Consider the following 27,348-nt stretch of genomic DNA (forward strand, 5'->3'; position numbering starts at 1 on the left):
TGTATTTCCCGGTACCCGTGTGACTGTCTCTGCTCCTTTCACGTGCGCGGAGTTATTTCCTGGTACCGTGACTGTCTCTGCTTCCTGTACACGGGGGAGTGTATTCCCGGACCCGCGTGTACTGTCTCTGCTTCCTTTGCACGGGGGGGTTATTTCCCAGGGTACCCGTGTGACTGTCTCTGCTTCCTTTGCACGGTGGAGTGTATTTCCCAGTACCCTTGTGACTGTCTCGTTCCTTTGCACCGGGAGTGCTATTCCTGTACCCGTTGACTGTCTCTGCTTCCTTGGCACGGGGAGTGTATTTCCCGTACCCGTGCTGACTTCTCTGCCTTCCTTTGCACGGGGAGTGTATTTCCCGGTACCGTGTGACTGTCTCTGCTTCCTTTGCACGGGGAGTGTATTTCCCGGTACCCGTTGATGTCTCTGCTTCCTTCACGGGGATGTATTTCCCGGACCGTGTGACTGTCTCTGCTCTTATTGCACGCGGGGATTATTTCCTCGCGTACCCGTGTACTGTCTCTGCTTCCTTTGACCAACGGGGAGTGTATTTCCCTACCCATGGACTGTCTCTGCTTCCTTTGCACGGGGGAGTGTATTTCCCGCTACCCGTACTGTCCTGCTTCCTTGCACCCGGGTACCCGTGTGACTGTCTCTGCTTCCTTGCACGGGAGTGTATTTCCCGGTACCCGTGTGACTGTCTCTGCTTCCTTTGCACGGGGGAGTGTATTTCCCGGTACCCGTGTGACTGTCTCTGCTTCCTTTGCACGGGGGAGTGTATTTCCCGGTACCCGTGTGACTGTCTCTGCTTCCTGTGCACGGGGGAGTGTATTTCCCGGTACCCATGTGACTTTTTATTTTCATTCTGTCAAAAACCCAGCAGTACAGTTTTGCTTTATGGCAGACATGCTATGTGTGTGGATCTCATACCCAGGGTATCTTTATCAATGGAATAAAAGAGCCGGCACGTGATTGGCTGACATGAGTGCATATTTATTGGGATTTAAAGACAGACAGAAAGAAGTTCATATACTCGGAGTCACATGGGGAATCACTATTGTACAATCCCTGCGAGTCATTTCAGGTTGTGATTGGTTGAACAGCAGAAGCTCCTCCCCTTGCGCCAGAGGTAAGGAAAGCGCTGGGTCGGATCAGTGCAATACTGACCTGGGGGGGTCCCTGTTTTATATAATCCAGTCTGCAGCCCCCAAGGTGAAACTTAAACTCCCAGCATCCCTTGGCAGCCGCCTGGGAGTTATAGTACAACAACAGCTGGAAGTCCCTTGTGCTTCTGATTATTGCTCGGACCCAGTGCAGAGAGTAAGTCACAGGGGGGCCAGCGGGTGGCGCCGGTGAGTTGGGCGCCACTTGGAATTGAACCCGTAATTCCTACCCCTCCACTTTGGTACTCGGGGCTTTTCTATTGCAGGGGGGGTGGCAACAATGAGGCCCCTAATAAGTCAACACAAAAATACAACTCAGCAAAAAACAATGACGCACAACAGAGCAGCAAGTGTCACTTTGGTACAATGATGCGCTTAAACATGAACCAATCCCGCTTCCCCTGTGCAGGAACAACATTAAAGGGGATATAAACCCAAAAATGTGTAAATGTTGTCTCCGAGGTTCTGACTCTTGAACTAATGTAGCTTTGGATTCCTTTCAATTTGTTTGCATTTATATCCCCTTTAATTTCCCTCTGCGAGAGACGCTGCGATGGCGCCATCTAGTGGTGAATGTCGAGCGTTGCTTGTTCCGTCCAACAAAATAGCAGCTGCTTTCCCCAGGGAGACGCAAAAACCAGCCCCGGGGGGGGGGTAACAAGGCAATTATTTACCAATCTGGGGGGTTATGTCATAAAAGGCACTAAGTTTGCCCTGGAACAGTAACCCACAGCAACCAATCAGTAGGCAGAATTTACTGGTCACCGGTTTAAAAGCAAACATCTTATTGGTTGCTATGGGTTACTGGGCAAACTTAGTGCCTTTTATTACATACGGGGGCAAATGTCTATTCTGCCACCTTGTGCTTCTTCTACTGAACTGAGAGAACCAATCAGAGTTCAATGCAATACATCACACAGCCTAGGGGGGGGCAGCGTTCACATTTGGTTTTGGCCGAGTCTCCGCCCCCTGCTGCGCAGGTAAAGGTCTAGCCCCTCCCCCATTTCTCTGCCGAAGCCTCATTTATAACATAGAGAATGGATACAAAAATATATATATAAATATAAATGTACACACTCACGACACAAAAGGTTTGGGGGGTCCGGGGGGGGGAATTTCTCTTGTGGGCGGGGAAACTGAGCTACATTTTGGGGGGAATGGGTCATGTGACCAAGTAGGAATGTCTTCCATTGGCAGCCAGGGGGGTTTGTGGGAGTTGTAGTCCGAGTGCAGGAGTCACAGCTTTGATTCATTTCTATACACAGAACCATTTACATAGAAATCCTTATATTGCTAAATCGGGGGGTCACGGGACGTTGTGATTGTCACTACGATTCTACTCAGGGGTCTGATACGACTTGTGCTTCTTCTTTCCTTTGTTATAGGGGCGCTTGGCCTTTACGGGGAGGGAACTTCCACCATCCAATCACTGGGTGACCGACCGTACTGAAAAGCAAAAACACCCCCCGTTAGTAAAATTATATCCCCCCCCACTGTCACAGTGTAACCCCCATATCATATATGCACATAATGTAACTGTATAATATATAGGCACAGATATACCCCCCATCTTTCCCCCAGCCCCCCCCACTGTCACAGTGTAACCCCCATATCATATATGCACATAATGTAACTGTATAATATATAGGCACAGATATACCCCCCATCTTTCCCCCAGCCCCCCCCCCCCCACTGTCACAGTGTAACCCCCATATCATATATGCACATAATGTAACTGTATAATATATAGGCACAGATATACCCCCCATCTTTCCCCCAACCCCCCCCCCACTGTCACAGTGTAACCCCCATATCATATATGCACATAATGTAACTGTATAATATATAGGCACAGATATACCCCCATCTTCCCCAGCCCCCCCCCCCACTGTCACAGTGGTAACCCCCATATCATATATGCACCATATGTAACTGTATAATATATAGGCACAGATATACCCCCCATCTTTCCCAGCCCCCCCCCCCCACTGTCACAGTGTAACCCCCATATCATATATGCACATAATGTAACTGTATAATATATAGGCACAGATTATACCCCCCATCTTTCCCCCCAGCCCCCCCCCCCCACTGTCACAGTGTAACCCCCATATCATATATGCACATAATGTAACTGTATAATATATAGGCACAGATATACCCCCCATCTTTCCCCCGCCCCCCCCACTGTCACAGTGTAACCCCCATATCATATATGCACATAATGTAACTGTATAATATATAGGCACAGATTATACCCCCCATCTTTCCCCCAGCCCCCCCCCCCACTGTCACAGTGTAACCCCCATATCATATATGCACATAATGTAACTGTATAATATATAGGCACAGATATACCCCCCATCTTTCCCCACCCCCCCCCACTGTCACAGTGTAACCCCCATATCATATATGCACATAATGTAACTGTATAATATATAGGCACAGATATACCCCCCATCTTTCCCCCAGCCCCCCCCCGCCCCCCCACTGTCACAGTGTAACCCCCATATCATATATGCACATAATGTAACTGTATAATATATAGGCACAGATATACCCCCCATCTTTCCCCCAGCCCCCCCCCCCCCCACTGTCACAGTGTAACCCCCATATCATATATGCACATAATGTAACTGTATAATATATAGGCACAGATATACCCCCATCTTTCCCCCAGCCCCCCCCCCCACTGTCACAGTGTAACCCCCATATCATATATGCACATAATGTAACTGTATAATATATAGGCACAGATATACCCCCCATCTTTCCCCCAGCCCCCCCCCCCCACTGTCACAGTGTAACCCCCATATCATATATGCACATAATGTAACTGTATAATATATTAGGCACAGATATACCCCCCCATCTTTCCCCCAGCCCCCCCCCCCACTAGTCACAGTGTAACCCCCATATCATATATGCACATAATGTAACTGTATAATATATAGGCACAGATATACCCCCCATCTTTCCCCAGCCCCCCCCCCCCACTGTCACAGTGTAACCCCCATATCATATATTGCACATAATGTAACTGTATAATATATAGGCACAGATATACCCCCCATCTTTCCCCCAGCCCCCCCCCACTGTCACAGTGTAACCCCCATATCAATATATGCACATAATGTAACTGTATAATATATAGGCACAGATATACCCCCCATCTTTCCCCCCCCCCCCCACTGTCACAGTGTACCCCCATATCATATATGCACATAATGTAACTGTAATAATATATAGGCACAGATATACCCCCCATCTTTCCCCAGCCCCCCCCCCCCATGTCACAGTGGTAACCCCCATATCATATATGCACATAATGTAACTGTATAATATATAGGCAACAGATATACCCCCCATCTTCCCCCCCCCCCCACTGTCACAGTGTACCCCCATATCATATATGCACATAATGTAACTGTATAATATATAGGCACAGATATACCCCCATCTTTCCCCCCCCCCCCACTGTCCAAGTGTAACCCCCATATCATATATGCACATAATGTAACTGTATAATATATAGGCACAGATATACCCCCCATCTTTCCCCAGCCCCCCCCCCCCCCACTGTCACAGTGTAACCCCATATCATATATGCACATAATGTAACTGTATAATATATAGGGCACAGATATACCCCCCATCTTTCCCCCCCCCCCCACTGTCACAGTGTAACCCCCATATCATATATGCACATAATGTAACTGTATAATATATAGGCACAGATATAACCCCCCATCTTTCCCCCCCCCCCCCCACTGTCACAGTGTAACCCCCATATCATATATGCACATAATGTAACTGTATAATATATAGGCACAGATATACCCCCCATCTTCCCCCCCCCCCCCCCCCCACTGTCACAGTGTAACCCCCATATCATATATGCACATAATGTAACTGTATAATATATAGGCACAGATATACCCCCCATCTTTCCCCAGCCCCCCCCCCACTGTCACAGTGTAACCCCCATATCATATATGCACATAATGTAACTGTATAATATATAGGCACAGATATACCCCCCATCTTTCCCCCAGCCCCCCCCCCACTGTCACAGTGTAACCCCCATATCATATATGCACATAATGTAACTGTATAATATATAGGCACAGATATACCCCCCATCTTTCCCCCCCCCCCCCACTGTCACAGTGTAACCCCCATATCATATATGCACATAATGTAACTGTATAATATATAGGCACAGATATACCCCCCCATCTCTCCCCCAGCCCCCCCCCCCCACTGTCACAGTGTAACCCCCATATCATATATGCACATAATGTAACTGTATAATATATAGGCACAGGATATACCCCCCATCTTTCCCCAGCCCCCCCCCCACTGTCACAGTGTAACCCCCATATCATATATGCACATAATGTAACTGTATAATATATAGGCACAGATATACCCCCCATCTCTCCCCCAGCCCCCCCCCCCCACTGTCACAGTGTAACCCCCATATCATATATGCACATAATGTAACTGTATAATATATAGGCACAGATATACCCCCCATCTCTCCCCCAGCCCCCCCCCCACTGTCACAGTGTAACCCCATATCATATATGCACATAATGTAACTGTATAATATATAGGCACAGATATACCCCCCATCTTTCCCCCAGCCCCCCCCCCACTGTCACAGTGTAACCCCCATATCATATATGCACATAATGTAACTGTATAATATATAGGCACAGATATACCCCCCATCTCTCCCCCAGCCCCCCCCCCACTGTCACAGTGTAACCCCCATATCATATATGCACATAATGTAACTGTATAATATATAGGCACGGATATATCCCATCTTCCCACAGCCCCCCCCACTGTCACAGTGTAACCCCCATATCATATATGCACATAATGTAACTGTATAATATATAGGCACAGATATACCCCCCATCTCTCCCCCAGCCCCCCCCCCACTGTCACAGTGTAACCCCCATATCATATATGCACATAATGTAACTGTATAATATATAGGCACGGATATACCCCATTCTTTCCCACAGCCCCCCCCCCCCCACTGTCACAGTGTAACCCCCATATCATATATGCACATAATGTAACTGTATAATATATAGGCACAGATATACCCCACATCTCTTTATGCCCCCCCCCCCCACTGTCACAGTGTAACCCCCATATCATATATGCACATAATGTAACTGTATAATATATAGGCAGATATAGACGCCCCCATCTCCCCCACAGCTGACTTGATCCACAACCCCATGGATCATTCCCACACTACGTGTCACAGTGGTAAGTCCACCATATCAATAGTATGCACTAAACTGGTAGTATAATCTTAGGCACAGATTATACCCCCCATCTTTCCCCCCCCCCCTGTCACAGTGTAACCCCCATATCATATATGCACATAATGTAACTGTATAATATATAGGCACAGATATACCCCCCGCATCTCTCCCCCAGCCCGCCCCCCCACTGTCACAGTGTAACCCCCATATCATATATGCACATAATGTAACTGTATAATATATAGGCACAGAGATATACCCGTCCCCATCTTTCCCCCCCCCCACTGTCACAGTGTAACCCCCATATCATATATGCACATAATGTAACTGTATAATATATAGGCACGGATATACCCCCCATCATCCTTCCCCCCCCCCCCACTGTCACAGTGTAACCCCCATATCATAAATGCACATAATGTAACTGTATAATATATAGGCACAGATATACCCCCCATCTTTCCCCCCCCCCACTGTCACAGTGTAACCCCCATATCATATATGCACATAATGTAACTGTATAATATATAGGCACGGATATACCCTTCCCGCCAGCCCCTCCCCCCCCCCCTGTCACAGTGTAAACCCCCATATCATAAATGCACATAATGTAACTGTATAATATATAGGCACAGATATACCCCCATCTTTCCCCCAGCCCCCCCCCCCCCCACTGTCACAGTGTAACCCCCATATCATAAATGCAACATAATGTTAACTTCCCTTTGATTATTACCCCGGGGGGCAGTAATGGGGTTGGGGGGTACCCCAGGGCAGCTCGTTACACACCTGGATGTCAGTGAGCTCTTGCAGGAAGCGTTTCGCCATCTTGGGACCATTCTCCATGGTCGGGACGTGTAAATCCTAAAGAGAGAGAGAATGACAGTTGGGTTTTGCTGTTGCATAAAGGAGCCAACAGGCTGTCCTATAACTGCCCCCAGACCAACCTGTAGCCAATCAGAGCATTAGAACATTCCCAGGGCCAGACCAACCTGTAGCCAATCAGAGCATTAGAACATTCCCAGGGCCAGGCCAACCTGTAGCCAATCAGAGCATTAGAACATTCCCAGGGCCAGACCAACCTGTAGCCAATCAGAGCATTAGAACATTCCCAGGGCCAGACCAACCTGTAGCCAATCAGAGCATTAGAACATTCCCAGGGCCAGACCAACCTGTAGCCAATCAGAGCATTAGAACATTCCCAGGGCCAGACCAACCTGTAGCCAATCAGAGCATTAGAACATTCCCAGGGCCAGACCAACCTGTAGCCAATCAGAGCATTAGAACATCCCCAGGGCTAGACCAACCTGTAGCCAATCAGGGCATTAGAACATTCCCAGGGCCAGACCAAACCTGTAGCCAATCAGAGCATCTAGAACATTCCCAGGGCCTGACCTAACCTGTACCATCAGAGCATTAGAACATTCCCAGGGCCAGACCAACCTGTAGCCAATCAGAGCATTAGAACATTCCCAGGGCCAGACCACCTGTAGCCAATCATAAGCATTAGAACATTCCCAGGGCCAGACCAACCTGTAGCCAATCAGAGCATTAGAACATTTCCCAGGGCCAGACCAACCTGTTAGCCAATCAGAGCATTAGTAACATTGCCCAGGTGCCAGACCAACCTGTAGGCCAATCAGACGCATTAGCAACATTCCCAGGGCCGAGACCCAACCTGTAGCCCAATCAGGAGCATTAGGAACATTCCAGGGCCAGACCAAACCTCGTAGCCAATCAGGCATTAGAACATTCCCAGGGCCAGACCAAACCTGTAGGCCAATCAGTAGCATTTAGAACATTCCCAGGGCCAGACCCAACCTGTAGCCAATCAGAGCATTAGAACATTCCCAGGGCCAGACCAAGCTGTAGGCCAACAGAGCTTAGAACTTCCCAGGGCCAGACCAAAGCTGTAGCCAATCCAGAGCATTTGGAACATTCCCACGGGCCACACCACCTGTAGCCATTCAGAGGCATTAGAACATGCCCCAGGGCTAGACCAACCTGTAGCCAATCCAGGGCATTAGAAACATTCCCTTGCCATCCAACCGTGGTAGCCAATCAGAGCATTAGAACATTCCCAGGGCCTGACCAACCTGCAGCCAATCAGAGCATTAGAACATTCCCAGGGCCAGACCAACCTGTAGCCAATCAGAGCATTAGAACATCCCCAGGGCTAGACCAACCTGTAGCCAATCAGGGCATTAGAACATTCCCAGGGCCAGACCAACCTGTAGCCAATCAGAGCATTAGAACATTCCCAGGGCCAGACCAACCTGTAGCCCAATCAGAGCATTAGAACATTCCCAGGGCCAGACCCACCTGTAGCCAATCATAGCATTAGAACATTCCCAGGGCCAGACCAAGCTGTAGCCAATCAGAGCATTAGAACATTCCCAGGGCCAGACCAAGCTGTAGCCAATCAGAGCATTGGAACATTCCCAGGGCCAGACCAAGCTGTAGCCAATCAGAGCATTAGAACATTCCCAGGGCCAGACCAACCTGTAGCCAATCAGAGCATTAGAACATTCCCAGGGCCAGACCCACCTGTAGCCAATCAGAGCATTAGAACATTCCCAGGGCCAGACCAACCTGTAGCCAATCAGAGCATTAGAACATTCCCAGGGCCAGACCAACCTGTAGCCAATCAGAGCATTAGAACATTCCCAGGGCCAGACCCACCTGTAGCCAATCAGAGCATTAGAACATTCCCAGGGCCAGACCAACCTGTAGCCAATCAGAGCATTAGAACATTCCCAGGGCCAGACCAACCTGTAGCCAATCAGAGCATTAGATTATTCCCAGGGCCAGACCAACCTGTAGCCAATCAGAGCATTAGAACATTCCCAGGGCCAGACCAACCTGTAGCCAATCAGAGCATTAGAACATTCCCAGGGCCAGACCAACCTGTAGCCAATCAGAGCATTAGAACATTCCCAGGGCCAGACCAACCTGTAGCCAATCAGAGCATTAGAACATTCCCAGGGCCAGACCAGCCAGTAGCCAATCAGAGCATTAGGAGCTTTATTGCCCCACTTACCTTGTTCCTGTAGGAGACCCGGGATACGGGACAGACCACACAGGCGGTGCCAGCGCCAAACATTTCCCGAATTCGGTTTTCATTCAGCGCCGCGACCAGATCCTTCATGGTTAAATGGCGCTCAGACACCTTGAATTCCCCCTGCAGAATGACAGAAGGATTAGGGCGGCACTATGGCAGCTCCCACCCAATAAAGAGAAGGAATGCTCTCAGCCAATAAGGGTCCTGTCACACTGCCCCCCCCCCGGTTACACTTGGTACCGACCCACTTTCGCGCCAGATCCAGGATGCTGTGCCGCGTTACCCCGGGGAGGATGATGCCATCGAGGGGCGGGGTCACCAGTTCTTCCTCTGTCCAATGAGAATAATGTGTTACTTTGTTATTACATCACATATGGGGGCGGGGTGAGGGGGGGAAACAGGGGTTGGGGGGGGGTATTTCTAACCAAGTGTTTTGATTTAGGGCACAAATCATCCTTGGATCCTACAATGGGGCAATAAGGTGCTGGGGAGAGGGAAGGGCAAATAAGGACAAGCGGCTGAATTGTGCCCCCCCCAGGGGCAGAGAGGTTTGTGCTATTTATATTCTAATCTTATTATTCTGCTGGGATTATCCGCCCCCACCCACATACACTGCGCCAACTGCCCCATGTGGGGTACAAATACACCAAGGGCAGTGGGGGTGTGGGTGGGGGGGCCTGTGGCCCCTAATGTGCAGGGTAGGGGGGGCCTGTGGCCTCTAATGTGCAGGGTAGGGGGGCCTGGGGCCCCTAATGTGCAGGGTAGGGGGGCCTGGGGCCCCTAATGTGCAGGGTAGGGGGGCCTGGGGCCCCTAATGTGCAGGGTAGGGGGGCCTGGGGCCTATAATGTGCAGGGTAGGGGGGGCCTGTGGCCCCTAATGTGCAGGGTAGGGGGGCTGTGGCCTCTAATGTGCAGGGTAGGGGGGCCTGGGGCCCCTAATGTGCAGGGTAGGGTGGCCTGGGGCCTATAATGTGCAGGGTAGGGGGGGCCTGTGGCCCCTAATGTGCAGGGTAGGGGGGCTGTGGCCTCTAATGTGCAGGGTAGGGGGGCCTGGGGCCCCTAATGTGCAGGGTAGGGAGGGCTGTGGCCTCTAATGTGCAGGGTAGGGGGGCCTGGGGCCTCTAATGTGCAGGGTAGGGAGGGCTGTGGCCTCTAATGTGCAGGGTAGGGAGGGCTGTGGCCTCTAATGTGCAGGGTAGGGGGGCCTGGGGCCCCTAATGTGCAGGGTAGGGGGGCCTGGGGCCTCTAATGTGCAGGGTAGGGAGGGCTGTGGCCTCTAATGTGCAGGGTAGGGAGGGCTGTGGCCTCTAATGTGCAGGGTAGGGGGGCCTGGGGCCCCTAATGTGCAGGGTAGGGGGGCCTGGGGCCTCTAATGTGCAGGGTAGGGAGGGCTGTGGCCTCTAATGTGCAGGGCAGGGGGACCTGGGGCCCCTAATGTGCAGGGTAGGGGGGCCTGGGGCCCCTAATGTGCAGGGTAGGGGGGCCTGGGGCCCCTAATGTGCAGGGTAGGGGGGCCTGTGGCCTCTAATGTGCAGGGTAGGGGGGGCTGTGGCCTCTAATGTGCAGGGTAGGGGGGGCTGTGGCCTCTAATGTGCAGGGTAGGGGGGGCTGTGGCCTCTAATGTGCAGGGTAGGGGGGGCTTTGGCCTCTAATGTGCAGGGTAGGGGGGGCTGTGGCCTCTAATGTGCAGGGTAGGGGGGGCTGTGGCATCTAATGTGCAGGGTAGGGGGGGCTGTGGCCTCTAATGTGCAGGGTAGGGGGGCCTGTGGCTCCTAATGTGCAGGGTAGGGGGGGCTATGGCCTGGGTTGCACAGGGAGGTTGGACATTGCGGCCCATATAACTGGGTGCTGGGGGCCACATTCTGTAGGGTGGGGAGACCCTATGGCCTGTCGGGGTGCAGGGTGGGGGGCTCAGGGAAGTTGGAAAAGGGCCCATATAACTGGGTGCTGGGGGCCACATTCTGTAGGGTGGGGAGACCCTATGGCCTGTCGGGGTGCAGGGTGGGGGGCTCAGGAAAGGTTGGACACGGCCCATATAACTGGGTGCTGGGGGCCACATTCTGTAGGGTGGGGAGACCCTATGGCCTGTCGGGGTGCAGGGTGGGGGGGTTCCTACCTCCATTCTCATCTTTCCAGTAGATAAACAGATTCATGGTCCCCACTTCAGTGATCTGTTCCTGCTCCCCATAGAGCCACAGCACCTGCTGGCACCCAACTTCCATTGCCTCGTACTGGGCGAAGATGGTCGGCCCGTAATTCCTATCGGCCAATGAAAAGAGAGAGATTTACTGCAATGAAACCCTGAACGGCCCCTAGAGGGCACTGTGGGACTGAGCTGCAACTGCACCATAAAGGCCCAGTAAGGGACTGACCAATAAGATCCGAGCCCACTGGTTCCTTTGCCAGTCACTTACCCTCCTACTTTGCAGTCGCCAGTGCCCCCCATCCATGCCCTCACGTATTTCGGTTCCGCCCACAGCGAAACCGGATTGAATGATCCACTAGAAAAGTAGGGTCCGACTGGGCTGAGAATAACGTAGAGTAAAGCGTGGGAGGGTTTCCGGACCCCCAGTGTCGGCTGCAAAGGGACAGAATAGAACCTTCATATTAAGGCTATGAGGAAACTTAGGGGGCTGTTCCTGCTGAATTGTGCTTAGTACAGGGGAATCCCTATGTGCCATAGTTTTATGGTATCTCTCTGTACAGGCTATGGGCAAACTTAGGGGGCTGTTCCTGCTGAATTGTGCTTAGTACAGGGGAATCCCTATGTGCCATAGTTTTATGGTATCTCTCTGTACAGGCTATGAGCAAACTTAGGGGGCTGTTCCTGCTGAATTGTGCTTAGTACAGGGGAATCCCTATGTGCCATAGTGTTATGGTATCTCTCTGTACAGGCTATGAGCAAACTTAGGGGGCTGTTCCTGCTGAATTGTGCTTAGTACAGGGGAATCCCTATGTGCCATAGTTTTATGGTATCTCTCTGTACAGGCTATGGGCAAACTTAGGGGGCTGTTCCTGCTGAATTGTGCTTAGTACAGGGGAATCCCTATGTGCCATAGTTTTATGGTATCTCTCTGTACAGGCTATGAGCAAACTTAGGGGGCTGTTCCTGCTGAATTGTGCTTAGTACAGGGGAATCCCTGTGTGCCATAGTTTTATGGTATCTCTCTGTACAGGCTATGAGCAAACTTAGGGGGCTGTTCCTGCTGAATTGTGCTTAGTACAGGGGAATCCCTATGTGCCATAGTTTTATGGTATCTCTCTGTACAGGCTATGGGCAAACTTAGGGGGCTGTTCCTGCTGAATTGTGCTTAGTACAGGGGAATCCCTGTGTGCCATAGTTTTATGGTATCTCTCTGTACAGGCTATGGGCAAACTTAGGGGGCTGTTCCTGCTGAATTGTGCTTAGTACAGGGGAATCCCTATGCTGCCTGGCACGGGGCCTGGGCTGGGGGTGCAATTAGGCTGATAATTATAACAGCAGAGTTTATGGGATTGGGCCGTTCCTGCAGGGCGAGGGAAGCCTATAAACCGAGGGATCACAATAAAGAGAAATAATCGCAGTTCCTGCCTAATTGCAGCTCATAAAACCCGGAGTTGGGGGGGAGCCAGGGGAGCAAATAAATGAACGAATCACAATACGCAGCTCATACGGAGCTTCATAGTGTTTAAAGCTTCAATTGGCTCCTGTCTAACCGGCCTATTGGTTGGAGAAAGGAGATAGGGGCAGGGCTCCCACTACAGGTGGGACAGGGATCTGTGAGGTCAAACCCCCCAAACACACTGCCCCCAATGGGGCGACTGGCGCCCACTCACCTCGGTTCCAATAAACGTTGGGCGGATGTACAGACTGGCACTGCTCGAGTACGGAACCCACTCCCGATCCACTTCCACCAACCGCAGGATTAACTGGAGCAGCTCCTCCTTATCGAACCCCTGGGGGCAACACATCATATTCATATTGTCCTTCTAATTACCCCATATATCATACCAGTAGGGCAAGATGGAGACAGTAGGGCAAGATGGGGACAGTAGGGCAAGATGGAGACAGTAGGACAAGATGGAGACAGTAGGACAAGATGGAGACAGTAGGGCAAGATGGAGACAGTAGGACAAGATGGAGACAGTAGGACAAGATGGGGACAGTAGGACAAGATGGGGACAGTAGGGCAAGATGGAGACAGTAGGGCAAGATGGAGACAGTAGGACAAGATGGGGACAGTAGGGCAAGATGGAGACAGTAGGGCAAGATGGAGACAGTAGGGCAAGATGGAGACAGTAGGGCAAGATGGAGACAGTAGGGCAAGATGGGGACAGTAGGGCAAGATGGAGACAGTAGGGCAAGATGGAGACAGTAGGGCAAGATGGAGACAGTAGGGCAAGATGGGGACAGTAGGGCAAGATGGGGACAGTAGGGCAAGATGGAGACAGTAGGGCAAGATGGAGACAGTAGGGCAAGATGGGGACAGTAGGGCAAGATGGGGACAGTAGGGCAAGATGGAGACAGTAGGGCAAGATGGAGACAGTAGGGCAAGATGGAGACAGTAGGGCAAGATGGAGACAGTAGGGCAAGATGGGGACAGTAGGGCAAGATGGAGACAGTAGGGCAAGATGGAGACAGTAGGGCAAGATGGAGACAGTAGGGCAAGATGGGGACAGTAGGGCAAGATGGAGACAGTAGGGCAAGATGGAGACAGTAGGGCAAGATGGAGACAGTAGGGCAAGATGGAGACAGTAGGGCAAGATGGAGACAGTAGGGCAAGATGGGGACAGTAGGGCAAGATAGAGACAGTAGGGCAAGATGGGGACAGTAGGGCAAGATGGAGACAGTAGGGCAAGATGGAGACAGTAGGGCAAGATGGGGACAGTAGGGCAAGATGGAGACAGTAGGGCAAGATGGAGACAGTAGGGCAAGATGGAGACAGTAGGGCAAGATGGAGACAGTAGGGCAAGATGGGGACAGTAGGGCAAGATGGAGACAGTAGGGCAAGATGGAGACAGTAGGGCAAGATGGAGACAGTAGGGCAAGATGGGGACAGTAGGGCAAGATGGGGACAGTAGGGCAAGATGGAGACAGTAGGGCAAGATGGAGACAGTAGGGCAAGATGGAGACAGTAGGGCAAGATGGAGACAGTAGGGCAAGATGGGGACAGTAGGGCAAGATGGGTACAGTAGGGCAAGATGGAGACAGTAGGGCAAGATGGGGACAGTAGGGCAAGATGGACAGAGAACATCTTGATGCTCTAGATCAGTTGCACCAATTTAAGGAAACCTTCCAGTCCCTGTTAGGACCCCCCCCCCCCCCCCCTAGCACCAGAGGAATTGGGGGCAATAGAGATTAGAGGTACTTACAGGAAGGGTCATTCTCAGCGCCGACCGGTGCATTCGCTCCATATTGAGTTTCGGGCGGAACAAACGGATCTTCCCATCCTCCCCACGATAGGCCTTTAGCCCCTCGAACAGCTGAACACCAGGGCGGAGACAAAGGGCAATAAATCAGTATCAGTGTCTGGCAGAAACCCCGGTGCTTATTATTCACACACAACTGAAACATAAATACCCCACTCAGGGGCAATAAATCATTTTCTCTGAGTTCCCTGCAGATATGAATGGGATCCAGTTATTATTGGCCTCTGGCCCTGATCAGCCTAATCCTGCCAAGTGCTGGGGAGTCACAACAACCTTGTGCGGCTACGGCCAACATTCCTCAGATTCAAGGGGAAGTCACAACAAGTAGAGAGTCGTAACCCGGGCAATGAACTGTGCAGGGAAGGAAGATATTTCTGCTGCACGGGGGAGATGGGGACAGTAGGGCAAGATGGGGACAGTAGGGCAAGATGGGGACAGTAGGGCAAGATGGAGACAGTAGGACAACATGGGGGCAGTAGGACAAGATGGGGACAGTAGGGCAAGATGGAGACAGTAGGACAAGATGGGGACAGTAGGACAAGATGGAGACAGTAGGGCAAGATGGGGACAGTAGGACAAGATGGGGACAGTAGGGCAAGATGGGGACAGTAGGGCAAGATGGAGACAGTAGGACAACATGGGGGCAGTAGGACAAGATGGAGACAGTAGGGCAAGATGGGGACAGTAGGGCAAGATGGAGACAGTAGGACAAGATGGGGACAGTAGGGCAAGATGGGGACAGTAGGGCAAGATGGAGACAGTAGGACAAGATGGAGACAGTAGGGCAAGATGGGGACAGTAGGGCAAGATGGAGACAGTAGGGCAAGATGGGGACAGTAGGACAAGATGGAGACAGTAGGGCAAGATGGGGACAGTAGGGCAAGATGGAGACAGTAGGGCAAGATGGGGACAGTAGGACAAGATGGAGACAGTAGGGCAAGATGGGGACAGTAGGGCAAGATGGAGACAGTAGGACAAGATGGGGACAGTAGGGCAAGATGGAGACAGTAGGACAAGATGGGGACAGTAGGGCAAGATGGAGACAGTAGGACAAGATGGAGACAGTAGGACAACATGGGGGCAGTAGGGCAAGATGGACAGAGAGCATCGTAAAGGTTGCTAGGATAAGTTACAGCACCGCTGGTTGGAGACACAAGAGACAGCTACAATAGGATAGTGGGAGAGGTTCCTTTCCAGCACTGCTGTAATAACCCTAAGCTTAGTCATGTGAATCCGCGGCCGTTCCCACAGAAGCCGATAGTCCTGAGCCAATCACAGCGAGTCTCGCCACGTCCTGAGCGTCTGATGCCCAGAATGAGGGAGCGTTGGGCACTGCAGGGAGTTGCAGCAAAATGGTGCCAAGCGGAGCCCCAGGGCCACAAACTGGTTGTGACTTTAATTAAAACCGATTGGATCCAGATGGCTCCACCCTCATCCTCAACCCATAAATCTGCCGATGTCGGCGTTTCCCTTGGCAACTAGATGGGCGCTGCCCCCCATATGGGCATGGAGTTGGCACCTTATACTCTGTGATGGGGCCGTACCTGTATGGCATAGTGCAGCGCCGACACCGCAGGGTGCAGGGACAGGTTCTGGAAGGGCTTGATAACCGGGCGCTGCCACCCCGTCTCCTTCGACCAATCGATGCACAGCATGTGGTCCGTGAATGTGGCTCCGAAGACCAGGCTGTTCGGGTCGGGTTTCTCTTTGGAAGAGGAGGCCAAGTTTATAATGACGTCCGAGGCCTGAGGAGGAACACAAGTCACACAAGTCACACAAGTCACACAGGTCACACAAGTCACACAGGTCACACAGGTCACACAGGTCACACAAGTCACACAGGTCACACAGGTCACACAAGTCACACAGGTCACACAGGTCACACAGGTCACACAAGTCACACAGGTCACACAGGTCACACAAGTCACACAGGTCACACAGGTCACACAAGTCACACAGGTCACACAGGTCACACAGGTCACACAGGTCACACAGGTCACACAAGTCACACAAGTCACACAGGTCACACAGGTCACACAAGTCACACAGGTCACACAGGTCACACAAGTCACACAGGTCACACAGGTCACACAGGTCACACAAGTCACACAAGTCACACAGGTCACACAGGTCACACAAGTCACACAGGTCACACAGGTCACACAGGTCACACAGGTCACACAGGTCACACAAATCACACAGGTCACACAAGTCACACTATGCTCATTCCCTATCAATACATATAAATCTTATAGAACAGCCAGTTCTAAGCAACTTTTCAATTGGTCTTCATTATTTATTTGTTATGGTTTTGGAATTATCTTGCCTTCTTCAAATGGGGGTCACTGACCCCGGCAACCAAAAAAACTATTGCTTTGTGAGGCTACAATTTTATTGTTATTGTTACTTTTGTAACTTTCTTTTCTATTCAGCCCCTCCCCTATTCATATACCTGTCTCTCATCCAAACCACTCCCTGGTTGCTATGGTAACTTGGACCCTAGCAACCAAAAACTATTGCTCTGTGAGGCTCCAGTTTTATTGTTATTTTTACTTTTTATCCCTTATCTTTCTATTCAGCCCCTCCTCTATTCATATTCCCGTCTCTCATTGACACCACTCCCTGGTTGCTAAGGTAACTTAGACCCTAGCAACATAAAACTATTGCTCTGTGAGGCTCCAGTTTTATTGTTATTGTTACTTTTTATTCCTTATCTTTCTATTCAGTCCCTCCCCTATTTATATACGAGCCTCTCATCCAAACCACTCCTTGGTTGCTAAGGTAACTTGGACCCTAGCAACCAGATAGCTGCTGAAACCAAAAATAAAATAACTAGAAAGACGACAAATAATAAATAAAATGAAGACCAATTGCAAATTGTCTCAGAATATGACTCTCTACATCATACTAAAAGGTTAGGTGAGGATACAACAGGCTACTGAGTCACGTTCCTCGGCTGGAAGTGATTGGTGTAAGTGCCCCGGGTGGAGGCAGGGCTCCGCCCCCCACATGTGCCATAGGCCAATAAAGGCGGAGGGAGCTGTATCCTGCCCGGGGAATGATCCGCTTTACTCAGCACAAAGGACCCGGGAGACTGATACAGAATAAACAGGAAAATCCAATAAAACAGCCAGGGGCCCCGCACTGTCCCAGAGCAAACAGCTCCCTTTAAAGGGGAAGTCTGCCCAAAAAAGTGACAGTTTGAACAGGGATGGTGGGACCATTAATATGCATGATTTTCTTGGGGGGGGGGGGTCTGTGTTAAAGGGAAACTACACCCAAAACTGTAATATCTGTACTGTAATAAACTGTAATAAGTCTGTGTGACTACAACTCCCAGCATGCCCTCTTGGCCTGACAGTGGCTTCTGAGAATCTAATTGCTCATGGGGCAGTTTCCACAGTATAAGGTTCAATGGCACAACTGTTGGGCCCAGTCAGGCATAGGAACCAGAACCTGGGCCTTCTTGGGCTCCTCCCAACTAGGAAGTACAGGGCACTTGACTCCGCCCCTTTTTTAAGGTCAGCCAACCCCATAAAGCTGTGAGTATATGGTTCAATGGTACAACAGTGGGGCCCAGTCAGGCATAGGAACCAGAACCTGGGCCTTCTTGGGCTCCTCCCAACTAGGAAGTACAGGGCACTTGACTCCGCCCCTTTTTAAAGGTCAGCCAACCCCATAAAGCTGTGAGTATATGGTTCAATGGTACAACAGTGGGGCCCAGTCAGGCATAGGAACCAGAACCAGGGCCTTCTTGGGCTCCTCCCAACTAGGAAGTACAGGGCACTTGACTCCACCCCTTTTCTATGGTCAGCCAACCCCATAAAGCTGTGAGTATAAGGTTCAATGGCACAACTGTTGGGCCCAGTCAGGCATAGGAACCAGAACCTGGGCCTTCTTGGGCTCCTCCCAACTAGGAAGTACAGGGCACTTGACTCCACCCCTTTTTAAGGTCAGCCAACCCCATAAAGCTGTTTATAACCTGTAGCCCTTTGTGCAACAGAACAGCCGGCGAGGGGGGAAACGCATTATCCTAATAACATAATCCCCGGTGCAGTTTAATATGGACTTTACATGATGTTCTGCCAGAATCTATCGGGTTTCTGTGGCTCTGACCCTTCCCTGAATGTCAGAATAGGAACGAGGACAAACAGGCCTCCCAGTTCCAGCACTATGTGTATGAGTACAAATTAAAGGGCAAGTAAACACACAGTATCTGAAATCAAGTTTTACCTGGATGGAGTTAACGTTTAGTAGGATGTAGAGAGTGATATCCTGAGACAGTTTGCAATTGGTCTTCATTTTTTATTCTTTGTAGTTTTCAGTTCAGCAGCTCCCCAGTTTTGAGATTCAGCAGCTATCTGGTTGCTAGGGTCCAAGTTACCAGGAAGCAGTTTGAATGAGAGGAAGGAATATGAATAGGGGAGGGGCTGAATAGAAAGATAAGGAATAAAAAGTAACAATAACAATAAAACTGGAGCCTCACAGAGCAATAGGTTTTTGGTTGCTAGGGTCCAAGTTACCTTAGTAACCAGGGAGTGGTTTGGATGAGAGGCTGGTATATGAATAGGGGAGGGGCTGAATAGAAAGATAAGGAATAAAAAGTAACAATAACCATAAAACTGGAGCCTCACAGAGCAATAGGGTTTGGCTGCCGGGGTCAGTGACCCCCATTTGAAAGCTGCAAAGAGGCAGAAGAAGAAGGGAAATAATTCATAAACTATAACAAGTAAATAATGAAGACCAATTGCAAAGTTGCTTAGAATTGGCCATTCTATACTCAAAGTTAACTTAATAACTTATTTGTTAGTTTAGATAGTTAGATTATTTGCAGCTTTCAAATGGGGGTCACTGACCCCGGCAGCCAAAACCTATTGCTCTGTGAGGCTCCAGTTTTATGGTTATTGTTACTTTTTAATACTTATCTTTCTATTCAGCCCCTCTCCTATGCATATTCCTGTCTCTCATCCCAACCACTCCCTGGTTGCTAAGGTAACTTGGACCCTAGCAACCAAAAACCTATTGCTCTGTGAGGCTCCAGTTTTATTGTAATTGTTACTTTTTATTCTTTATCTTTCTATTCAGCCCCTCCCCTATTCATATACCAGCCTCTCATCCAAACCACTCCCTGGTTGCTAAGGTAACTTGGACCCTAGCAACCAAAAACCTATTGCTCTGTGAGGCTCCAGTTTTATTGTTATTGTTACTTTTTATTCCTTATCTTTCTATTCAGCCCCTCCCCTATTCATATCCCAGCCTCTCATCCAAACCACTCCCTGGTTGCTAAGGTAACTTGGACCCTAGCAACCAAAAACCTATTGCTCTGTGAGGCTCCAGTTTTATTGTTATTGTTACTTTTTATTCTTTATCTTTCTATTCAGCCCCTCCCCTATTCATATACCAGCCTCTCATCCAAACCACTCCCTGGTTGCTAAGGTAACTTGGACCCTAGCAACCAAAAACCTATTGCTCTGTGAGGCTCCAGTTTTATTGTTATTGTTACTTTTTATTCCTTATCTTTCTATTCAGCCCCTCCCCTATTCATATACCAGCCTCTCATCCAAACCACTCCCTGGTTGCTAAGGTAACTTGGACCCTAGCAACCAAAAACCTATTGCTCTGTGAGGCTCCAGTTTTATTGTTATTGTTACTTTTTATTCCTTATCTTTCTATTCAGCCCCTCCCCTATTCATATCCCAGCCTCTCATCCAAACCACTCCCTGGTTGCTAAGGTAACTTGGACCCTAGCAACCAAAAACCTATTGCTCTGTGAGGCTCCAGTTTTATTGTTATTGTTACTTTTTATTCCTTATCTTTCTATTCAGCCCCTCCCCTATTCATATCCCAGCCTCTCATCCAAACCACTCCCTGGTTGCTAAGGTAACTTGGACCCTAGCAACCAAAAACCTATTGCTCTGTGAGGCTCCAGTTTTATTGTTATTGTTACTTTTTATTCCTTAACTTGCACCCTAGCAACCAAATAACTGCTAAAACTCCAAACTGGAGAGCTGCTGAACAGAAAATCGAATAACTAAAAAACTACAAATAACAAAAAATAAAGACCAATTGCAATTTGTCTCAGAAACTACAAATAATAAAAAATGAAGACCAACTGCAAATTGTCTCAGAAACTACAAATAATAAAAAATAAAGACCAATTGCAATTTGTCTCAGAAACTACAAATAATAAAAAATGAAGACCAACTGCAAATTGTCTCAGAAACTACAAATAATAAAAAATAAAGACCAATTGCAATTTGTCTCAGAAACTACAAATAATAAAAAATGAAGACCAACTGCAAATTGTCTCAGAAACTACAAATAATAAAAAATGAAGACCAACTGCAAATTGTCTCAGAAACTACAGATAATAAAAAATGAAGACCAACTGCAAATTGTCTCAGAAACTACAGATAATAAAAAATGAAGACCAACTGCAATTTGTCTCATTCTCGCCCAGGTTACAAGTACCTGTGAATATGAAGGGGGGTGACGCTCACCTTAAATGAGTCCGATTGGGCCCCCGGATCGCCATTGGTGCAGCTGTTCCCGTTCTGGGTGCCTTTTTTGCTGTTCTGTAGGAAAAGGGAAAATAAATAGAGAATAAATAGAGAATAAATAGAGAATAAATAGAGAATAAAGCGCCAACGGAAAAAGCACGTGATCAGAGGAGACGTTTGTTCTGCGGGAGGTCAGATTACTGCAAACAATGGTGTTTAGTGTTCTGCCCGCGCTGCCAGGGTGTGACTGTACCCAGCGCCCTCTCCTTGTTTCACCTTCAGCCCCAGAGCTTCCTAAGCAGCCTGGCTGGCACGGCATTCTGGGAGTTGTAGTTTAGGAGCAGCTGGATATGTTATTGGTTATTATGGATGTGGCCTAATTTTCATGTGGATAGTTCCCCTTTACATTAACTGTTAGTATGTTATAGAATGGCCTATTCTTAGCAACCTTTCAATTGGTCTTCATTATTTATTTCTTATAGTTTTTGAATTATTTCCCTTCTTCTTCTGATATTTTCCAACTTTCAAATGGGGGTCACTGACCCCGGCAGCCAAACCCTATTGCTCTGTGAGGCTCCAGTTTTATTGTTATTGTTACTTTTTATCCCTTATCTTTCTATTCAGCCCCTCCCCTATTCATATTTCTGTATCTCATCCTAACCCCTCCCGGGTTGCTAAGGTAACTTGGACCCTAACAACCAAACCCTATTGCTCTGTGAGGCTCCAGTTTTATTGTTATTGTTACTTTTTATTCCTTATCTTTCTATTCAGCCCCTCCCCTATTCATATTCCAGTCTTTCATCCAAACCACTCCCTGGTTACTAAGGTAACTTGGACCCTAGCAACCAAACCCTATTGCTCTGTGAGGCTCCAGTTTTATTGTTATTGTTACTTTTTATTCCTTATCTTTTTATTCAGCCCCTCCCCTATTCATATTGCTGTCTCTCATCCAAACCACTCCCTGGTTGTTAAGGTCATTTGGACCCTAGCAACCAGCTAACTACTAAAATTCCAAACTGGAGAGCTGCTGAACAAAAAGGGAAATAATTAAATGAAATTAAAATGAAGACCAATTGCAAATATTACTCTCTACATCATGCTAAAAGCTAACCTAAAAGTGAACCACCCCTAACGTTTAGTAGGATGTAGAGACAATATGCAGTTGGTCTTCCTTTTTTATTATTTGCAGTTTTCTTATTTATTCAGCGTTTTTCCCCAGTATGAAATTTCAGCAGCTATCTGGTTGCTAGGATCCAATTTAACGTAGCAACCAGGCAGGTTGATTAGCGGAAAGACTCATAAGAAGATTGCAGATATAACGAAGACCAATTGAAAGGTTGCTAGGAATAAGCCATTGTATAATGTACTAAAGGTGAACCTGAAGGTGACCCCCCCTTTAATATAAATAAAGAGAATAGGTGGGGGCTGAGGACTTGCGTCACGGGGGGGTCATGTTCCATTAATTCTGAGTAAATAAGAGTTTGTTATCTCTCCAATGAAGCGTCGTGTTTGGGGCGAAACTGGATTGGGCGCGACGCTCCATTAACCCCCCCCCCCGTGCCTAATGGCCCGTTCCAGCTCGCCGGATCCCCCAGACGATTTTAATGATATAATCACATGTAATAATAATTATCTGCCCTCTGCGCCTTATTGATTGTGGGAGCGACGGAATGACTCCTGAAACAATGTAGCAGCAGTCGGATCTCCTCGAATTCTACGAATCGTCCGGCTATTGCTACATTGTTGGGAGTCGGAACCAGCTGTACGGGGAATAGATACAAACAGACACTGCTATTACTGACAATAACAAAAATAATAATAAGTTACATGTCAATGAGAGTGTGGAAGGAAAGGATATTGAGAAAATGATGCAATTTGGGTGGAGTTCCCCTTTAAATAACGTAACTGAACTGGATATTACTAAGCCCCCAGGCAAATAATGACTGCTAGGAACCCACTGAGGGACCCAGAGGTCTTGGTGAGCCTGGGGGTTCTAGTGAGCCTAGAATGGAAATCTGTGGGTTCTAGTGAGCCCAGACTAGCAATCTGTGGGTTCTGGAAAGGCCTGGACCGGCAATCTGTGGGTTCTGGAAGGGCCCTGACTTGGCAATCTGTGTGTTCTGGAAAGGCCTGGACCGGCAATCTGTGGGTTCTGGAAAGGCCTGGACTGGCAATCTGTGGGTTCTGGAAGGGCCCTGACTGGCAATCTGTGGGTTCTAGTGAGCCTAGACTGGCAATCTGTGGGTTCTGGAAAGGCCTGGACTGGCAATCTGGGGGTTCTAGTGAGCCTAGAATGGAAATCTGTGGGTTCTAGTGAGCCCAGACTAGCAATCTGTGGGTTCTGGAAAGGCCTGGACCGGCAATCTGTGGGTTCTGGAAGGGCCCTGACTGTACCCCCCCAGCTGTACCCCCCCCCAGCTGTACCCCCCCAGCTGTACTCCCCCCCAGCTGTACCCCCAGCTGTACCCCCCCCAGCTGTACTCCCCCCCAGCTGTACCCCCAGCTGTACCCCCCCCAGCTGTACCCCCCCAGCTGTACTCCCCCCCAGCTGTACCCCCCCCAGCTGTACCCCCCCCAGCTGTACTCCCCCCCAGCTGTACCCCCCCCAGCTGTACTCCCCCCAGCTGTACCCCCCCCAGCTGTACCCCCCCAGCTGTACTCCCCCCCAGCTGTACCCCCCCCCCCCCCCCGGCAGCTGAAGGATATAAGGGTGCCACAATAGAACATGCCCGGATCCTTATTATATATATAGGTCAGTATTATGCACATTCCCACCCCCAGCCCCTTATGTAAGGATTTCCACCCCCAACTGACTGTGCCATAGAAACAGATAAGGATTGTCTGCCCCTCATACTGCCCCCTCCTTATCGCTATTACCCCAAGCGGAGCGTATAAAGGGTTAAATTCCCCAGCAAATTAGGGGGGGTAAGAATAAAGTTTAATTATAAGGAGGGGGCGGGGCTAGGGCTGGCAATCTGGGGGCCGCATTATCTATAATTAGCACTGGGGGGGGGGAAGAGGTGTCGGGGGCAGATGTTGGAGCAGGTAGGGGTGCGGGGGGGTTCTGGGGGCGGAGGGGGGTATTTACCGAGTGCCCGGTGCCCGGTGCTGCCCGGTTCGCCATCAGGTCCCGGATTATTCCGATCCAACAGCTGAGAGGGGGCCGCACAGATGGGGGACCCCCCGCCCGATGTCACCTGCTTCCAACCCTCCGCAATCTGCCCCAGTTATTGCCCCACAGCGGCCGGAGCGGATCCTGCGATTATTTGTCCTTTTCTGTCCGAAATTCTCTGCGATGGAATACTCGCTCTGCGCATGCGTCAGTTTTACCAGCGGCTTCTGTGTGTCTGTCACTATCTGATGGGTGAGAGGGCATGCTGGGTAATAATAGGGTGAGAGTGCTGGGTAATAGGGTGAGAGGGCATGCTGGGTAATAATAGGGTGAGAGGGCATGCTGGGTAATAATAGGGTGAGAGGGCATGCTGGGTAATAGGGTGAGAGTGCTGGGTAATAGGGTGAGGGGGCATGCTGGGTAATAGGGAGAGAGAGCATGCTGGGTAATAGAATGAGAGGGCATGCTGGGTAATAGGGTGAGAGGGCATGCTGGGTAATAGAATGAGAGGGCATGCTGGGTAATAGGGTGAGAGGGCATGCTGGGTAATAGGGTGAGGGGGCATGCTGGGTAATAGGGAGAGAGGGCATGCTGGGTAATAGGGTGAGGGGGCATGCTGGGTAATAGGGAGAGAGGGCATGCTGGGTAATAGAATGAGAGGGCATGCTGGGTAATAGGGTGAGAGGGCATGCTGGGTAATAGGGTGCTGGGCTGGAGGGTGAGAGTGCATGCTGGGTAATAGGGTGAGAGGGCATGCTGGGTAATAGGGTGCTGGGCTGGAGGGTGAGAGTGCATGCTGGGTAATAGGGTGAGGGGGCATGCTGGGTAATAGGGGGCATGCTGGGTAATAGGGTGAGGGCATGCTGGGTAATAGGGTGCTGGGCTGGAGGGTGAGGGGGCATGCTGGGTAATAGGGAGAGAGGGCATGCTGGGTAATAGGGCTTGCTGGGTAATAGGGTGAGAGTGCTGGGTAATAGGGAGAGAAGGCATGCTGGGTAATAGAATGAGAGGGCATGCTGGGTAATAGGGTGAGAGGGCATGCTGGGTAATAGGGTGCTGGGCTGGAGGGTGAGAGTGCATGCTGGGTAATAGGGTGAGGGGGCATGCTGGGTAATAGGGGGCATGCTGGGTAATAGGGTGAGGGCATGCTGGGTAATAGGGTGCTGGGCTGGAGGGTGAGGGGGCATGCTGGGTAATAGGGTGAGGGCATGCTGGGTAATAGGGTGCTGGGCTGGAGGATGAGAGTGCATGCTGGGTAATAGGGGGCATGCTGGGTAATAGGGTGAGAGGGCATGCTGGGTAATAGGGGGCATGCTGGGTAATAGGGTGAGAGGGCATGCTGGGTAATAGGGTGCTGGGCTGGAGGGTGAGAGGTGCATGCTGGGTAATAGGGTGCTGGGCTGGAGGGTGAGAGTGCATGCTGGGTAATAGGGTGCTGGGCTGGAGGGTGAGAGGGCATGCTGGGTAATAATAGGGTGAGAGTGCATGCTGGGTAATAGGGTGCTGGGCTGGAGGGTGAGAGGGCATGCTGGGTAATAGGGAGCATGCTGGGTAATAGGGTGAGAGGGCATGCTGGGTAATAGGGTGCTGGGCTGGAGGGTGAGAGGGCATGCTGGGTAATAGGGTGCTGGGCTGGAGGGTGAGAGTGCATGCTGGGTAATAGGGTGCTGGGCTGGAGGGTGAGAGTGCATGCTGGGTAATAATAGGGTGAGAGGGCATGCTGGGTAATAGGGTGAGAGTGCTGGGTAATAGGGTGAGAGGGCATGCTGGGTAATAGGGCTTGCTGGGTAATAGGGTGAGAGTGCTGGGTAATAGGGTGAGGGGGCATGCTGGGTAATAGGGTGAGAGTGCTGGGTAATAGGGAGAGAGGGCAGGCTGGGTAATAGGGCTTGCTGGGTAATAGGGTGAGAGTGCTGGGTAATAGGGTGAGGGGGCATGCTGGGTAATAGGGGGCATGCTGGGTAATAGGGTGAGGGCATGCTGGGTAATAGGGTGCTGGGCTGGAGGGTGAGGGGGCATGCTGGGTAATAGGGTGAGGGCATGCTGGGTAATAGGGTGCTGGGCTGGAGGATGAGAGTGCATGCTGGGTAATAGGGGGCATGCTGGGTAATAGGGTGAGAGGGCATGCTGGGTAATAGGGGGCATGCTGGGTAATAGGGTGAGAGGGCATGCTGGGTAATAGGGTGCTGGGCTGGAGGGTGAGAGGTGCATGCTGGGTAACAGAGAAACTGGTCAGCCCGTGTCCCATTGTGCCCATAAACCAATTTACTAACAGATCTTCAGGAATTCAACTGGAGGGTGGTGCCAGGTACCCACTACCTTCCCATGACCCTCCTCCCTTTGTCTCTGTCTCCTCATTGCATTATGGGAATGGGCAGGAGACCCCAGGCGCTGTTACAGCAATATCAGCAGTTGGACAGCAGCCCCACAATAGGAGCCCAGGAGCAGCTTCCTGCTCAGCTATTGGGAAAATTCCCCACTTTCCTTAACCAATCGTCCAATGGGGCGAGTCGGCAGCCCCGGGGCATAAACGGAAACATGTTCCTGCCTCCGCCCAGGGTTTGTTGCTCCAGCAAAAATGATCTTGTCAATAAGGCGCTGCTTGCTGATTGGCTGGGAGCCCCTCACTGGGCAACATACAGCCGGCCACACCCACTTGTCCTTTGTGAACTCTCCTTCCCATTAATTAAGCAGGAATGTGATTGAGGGGTAGAAAATAACCCACGGAACCAGCTTGGGGGCAGTGAGACGGGTATTATATGAGCTCTGGGCCACAGGTCACATGGTATCATATAGCCCAGAGCCTTCCCGGGGG

The 27,348-nt window shown here is 50.2% G+C and overlaps 1 protein-coding gene across 2 annotated transcripts in view; it reads right to left on the reverse strand.

The window, feature by feature from the left end:
* Nucleotides 1-969: 969 nt before the first annotated feature.
* bcat1 (branched chain amino-acid transaminase 1, cytosolic) overlaps nt 970-27,348 on the reverse strand; it is a 35,489-nt gene continuing 9,110 nt past the window's right edge. Inside the window, 11 exon segments of one of the 2 annotated variants that reach the window (NM_001102757.1) lie at nt 970-2,606; nt 7,241-7,315; nt 9,492-9,632; nt 9,757-9,842; nt 11,629-11,771; nt 11,927-12,090; nt 13,329-13,448; nt 14,865-14,975; nt 16,466-16,666; nt 21,422-21,496; nt 24,510-24,708. In NM_001102757.1, coding sequence (NP_001096227.1) covers nt 2,559-2,606; nt 7,241-7,315; nt 9,492-9,632; nt 9,757-9,842; nt 11,629-11,771; nt 11,927-12,090; nt 13,329-13,448; nt 14,865-14,975; nt 16,466-16,666; nt 21,422-21,496; nt 24,510-24,545 — 1,200 coding nt within the window. In that variant the 5' untranslated portion in view covers nt 24,546-24,708 and the 3' untranslated portion in view covers nt 970-2,558. 2 annotated transcript variants of the gene reach the window in all.

The sequence above is a fragment of the Xenopus tropicalis genome, chromosome 3, assembly GCF_000004195.4.
Source record: "Xenopus tropicalis strain Nigerian chromosome 3, UCB_Xtro_10.0, whole genome shotgun sequence".
Lineage (NCBI taxonomy): Eukaryota > Metazoa > Chordata > Amphibia > Anura > Pipidae > Xenopus > Xenopus tropicalis.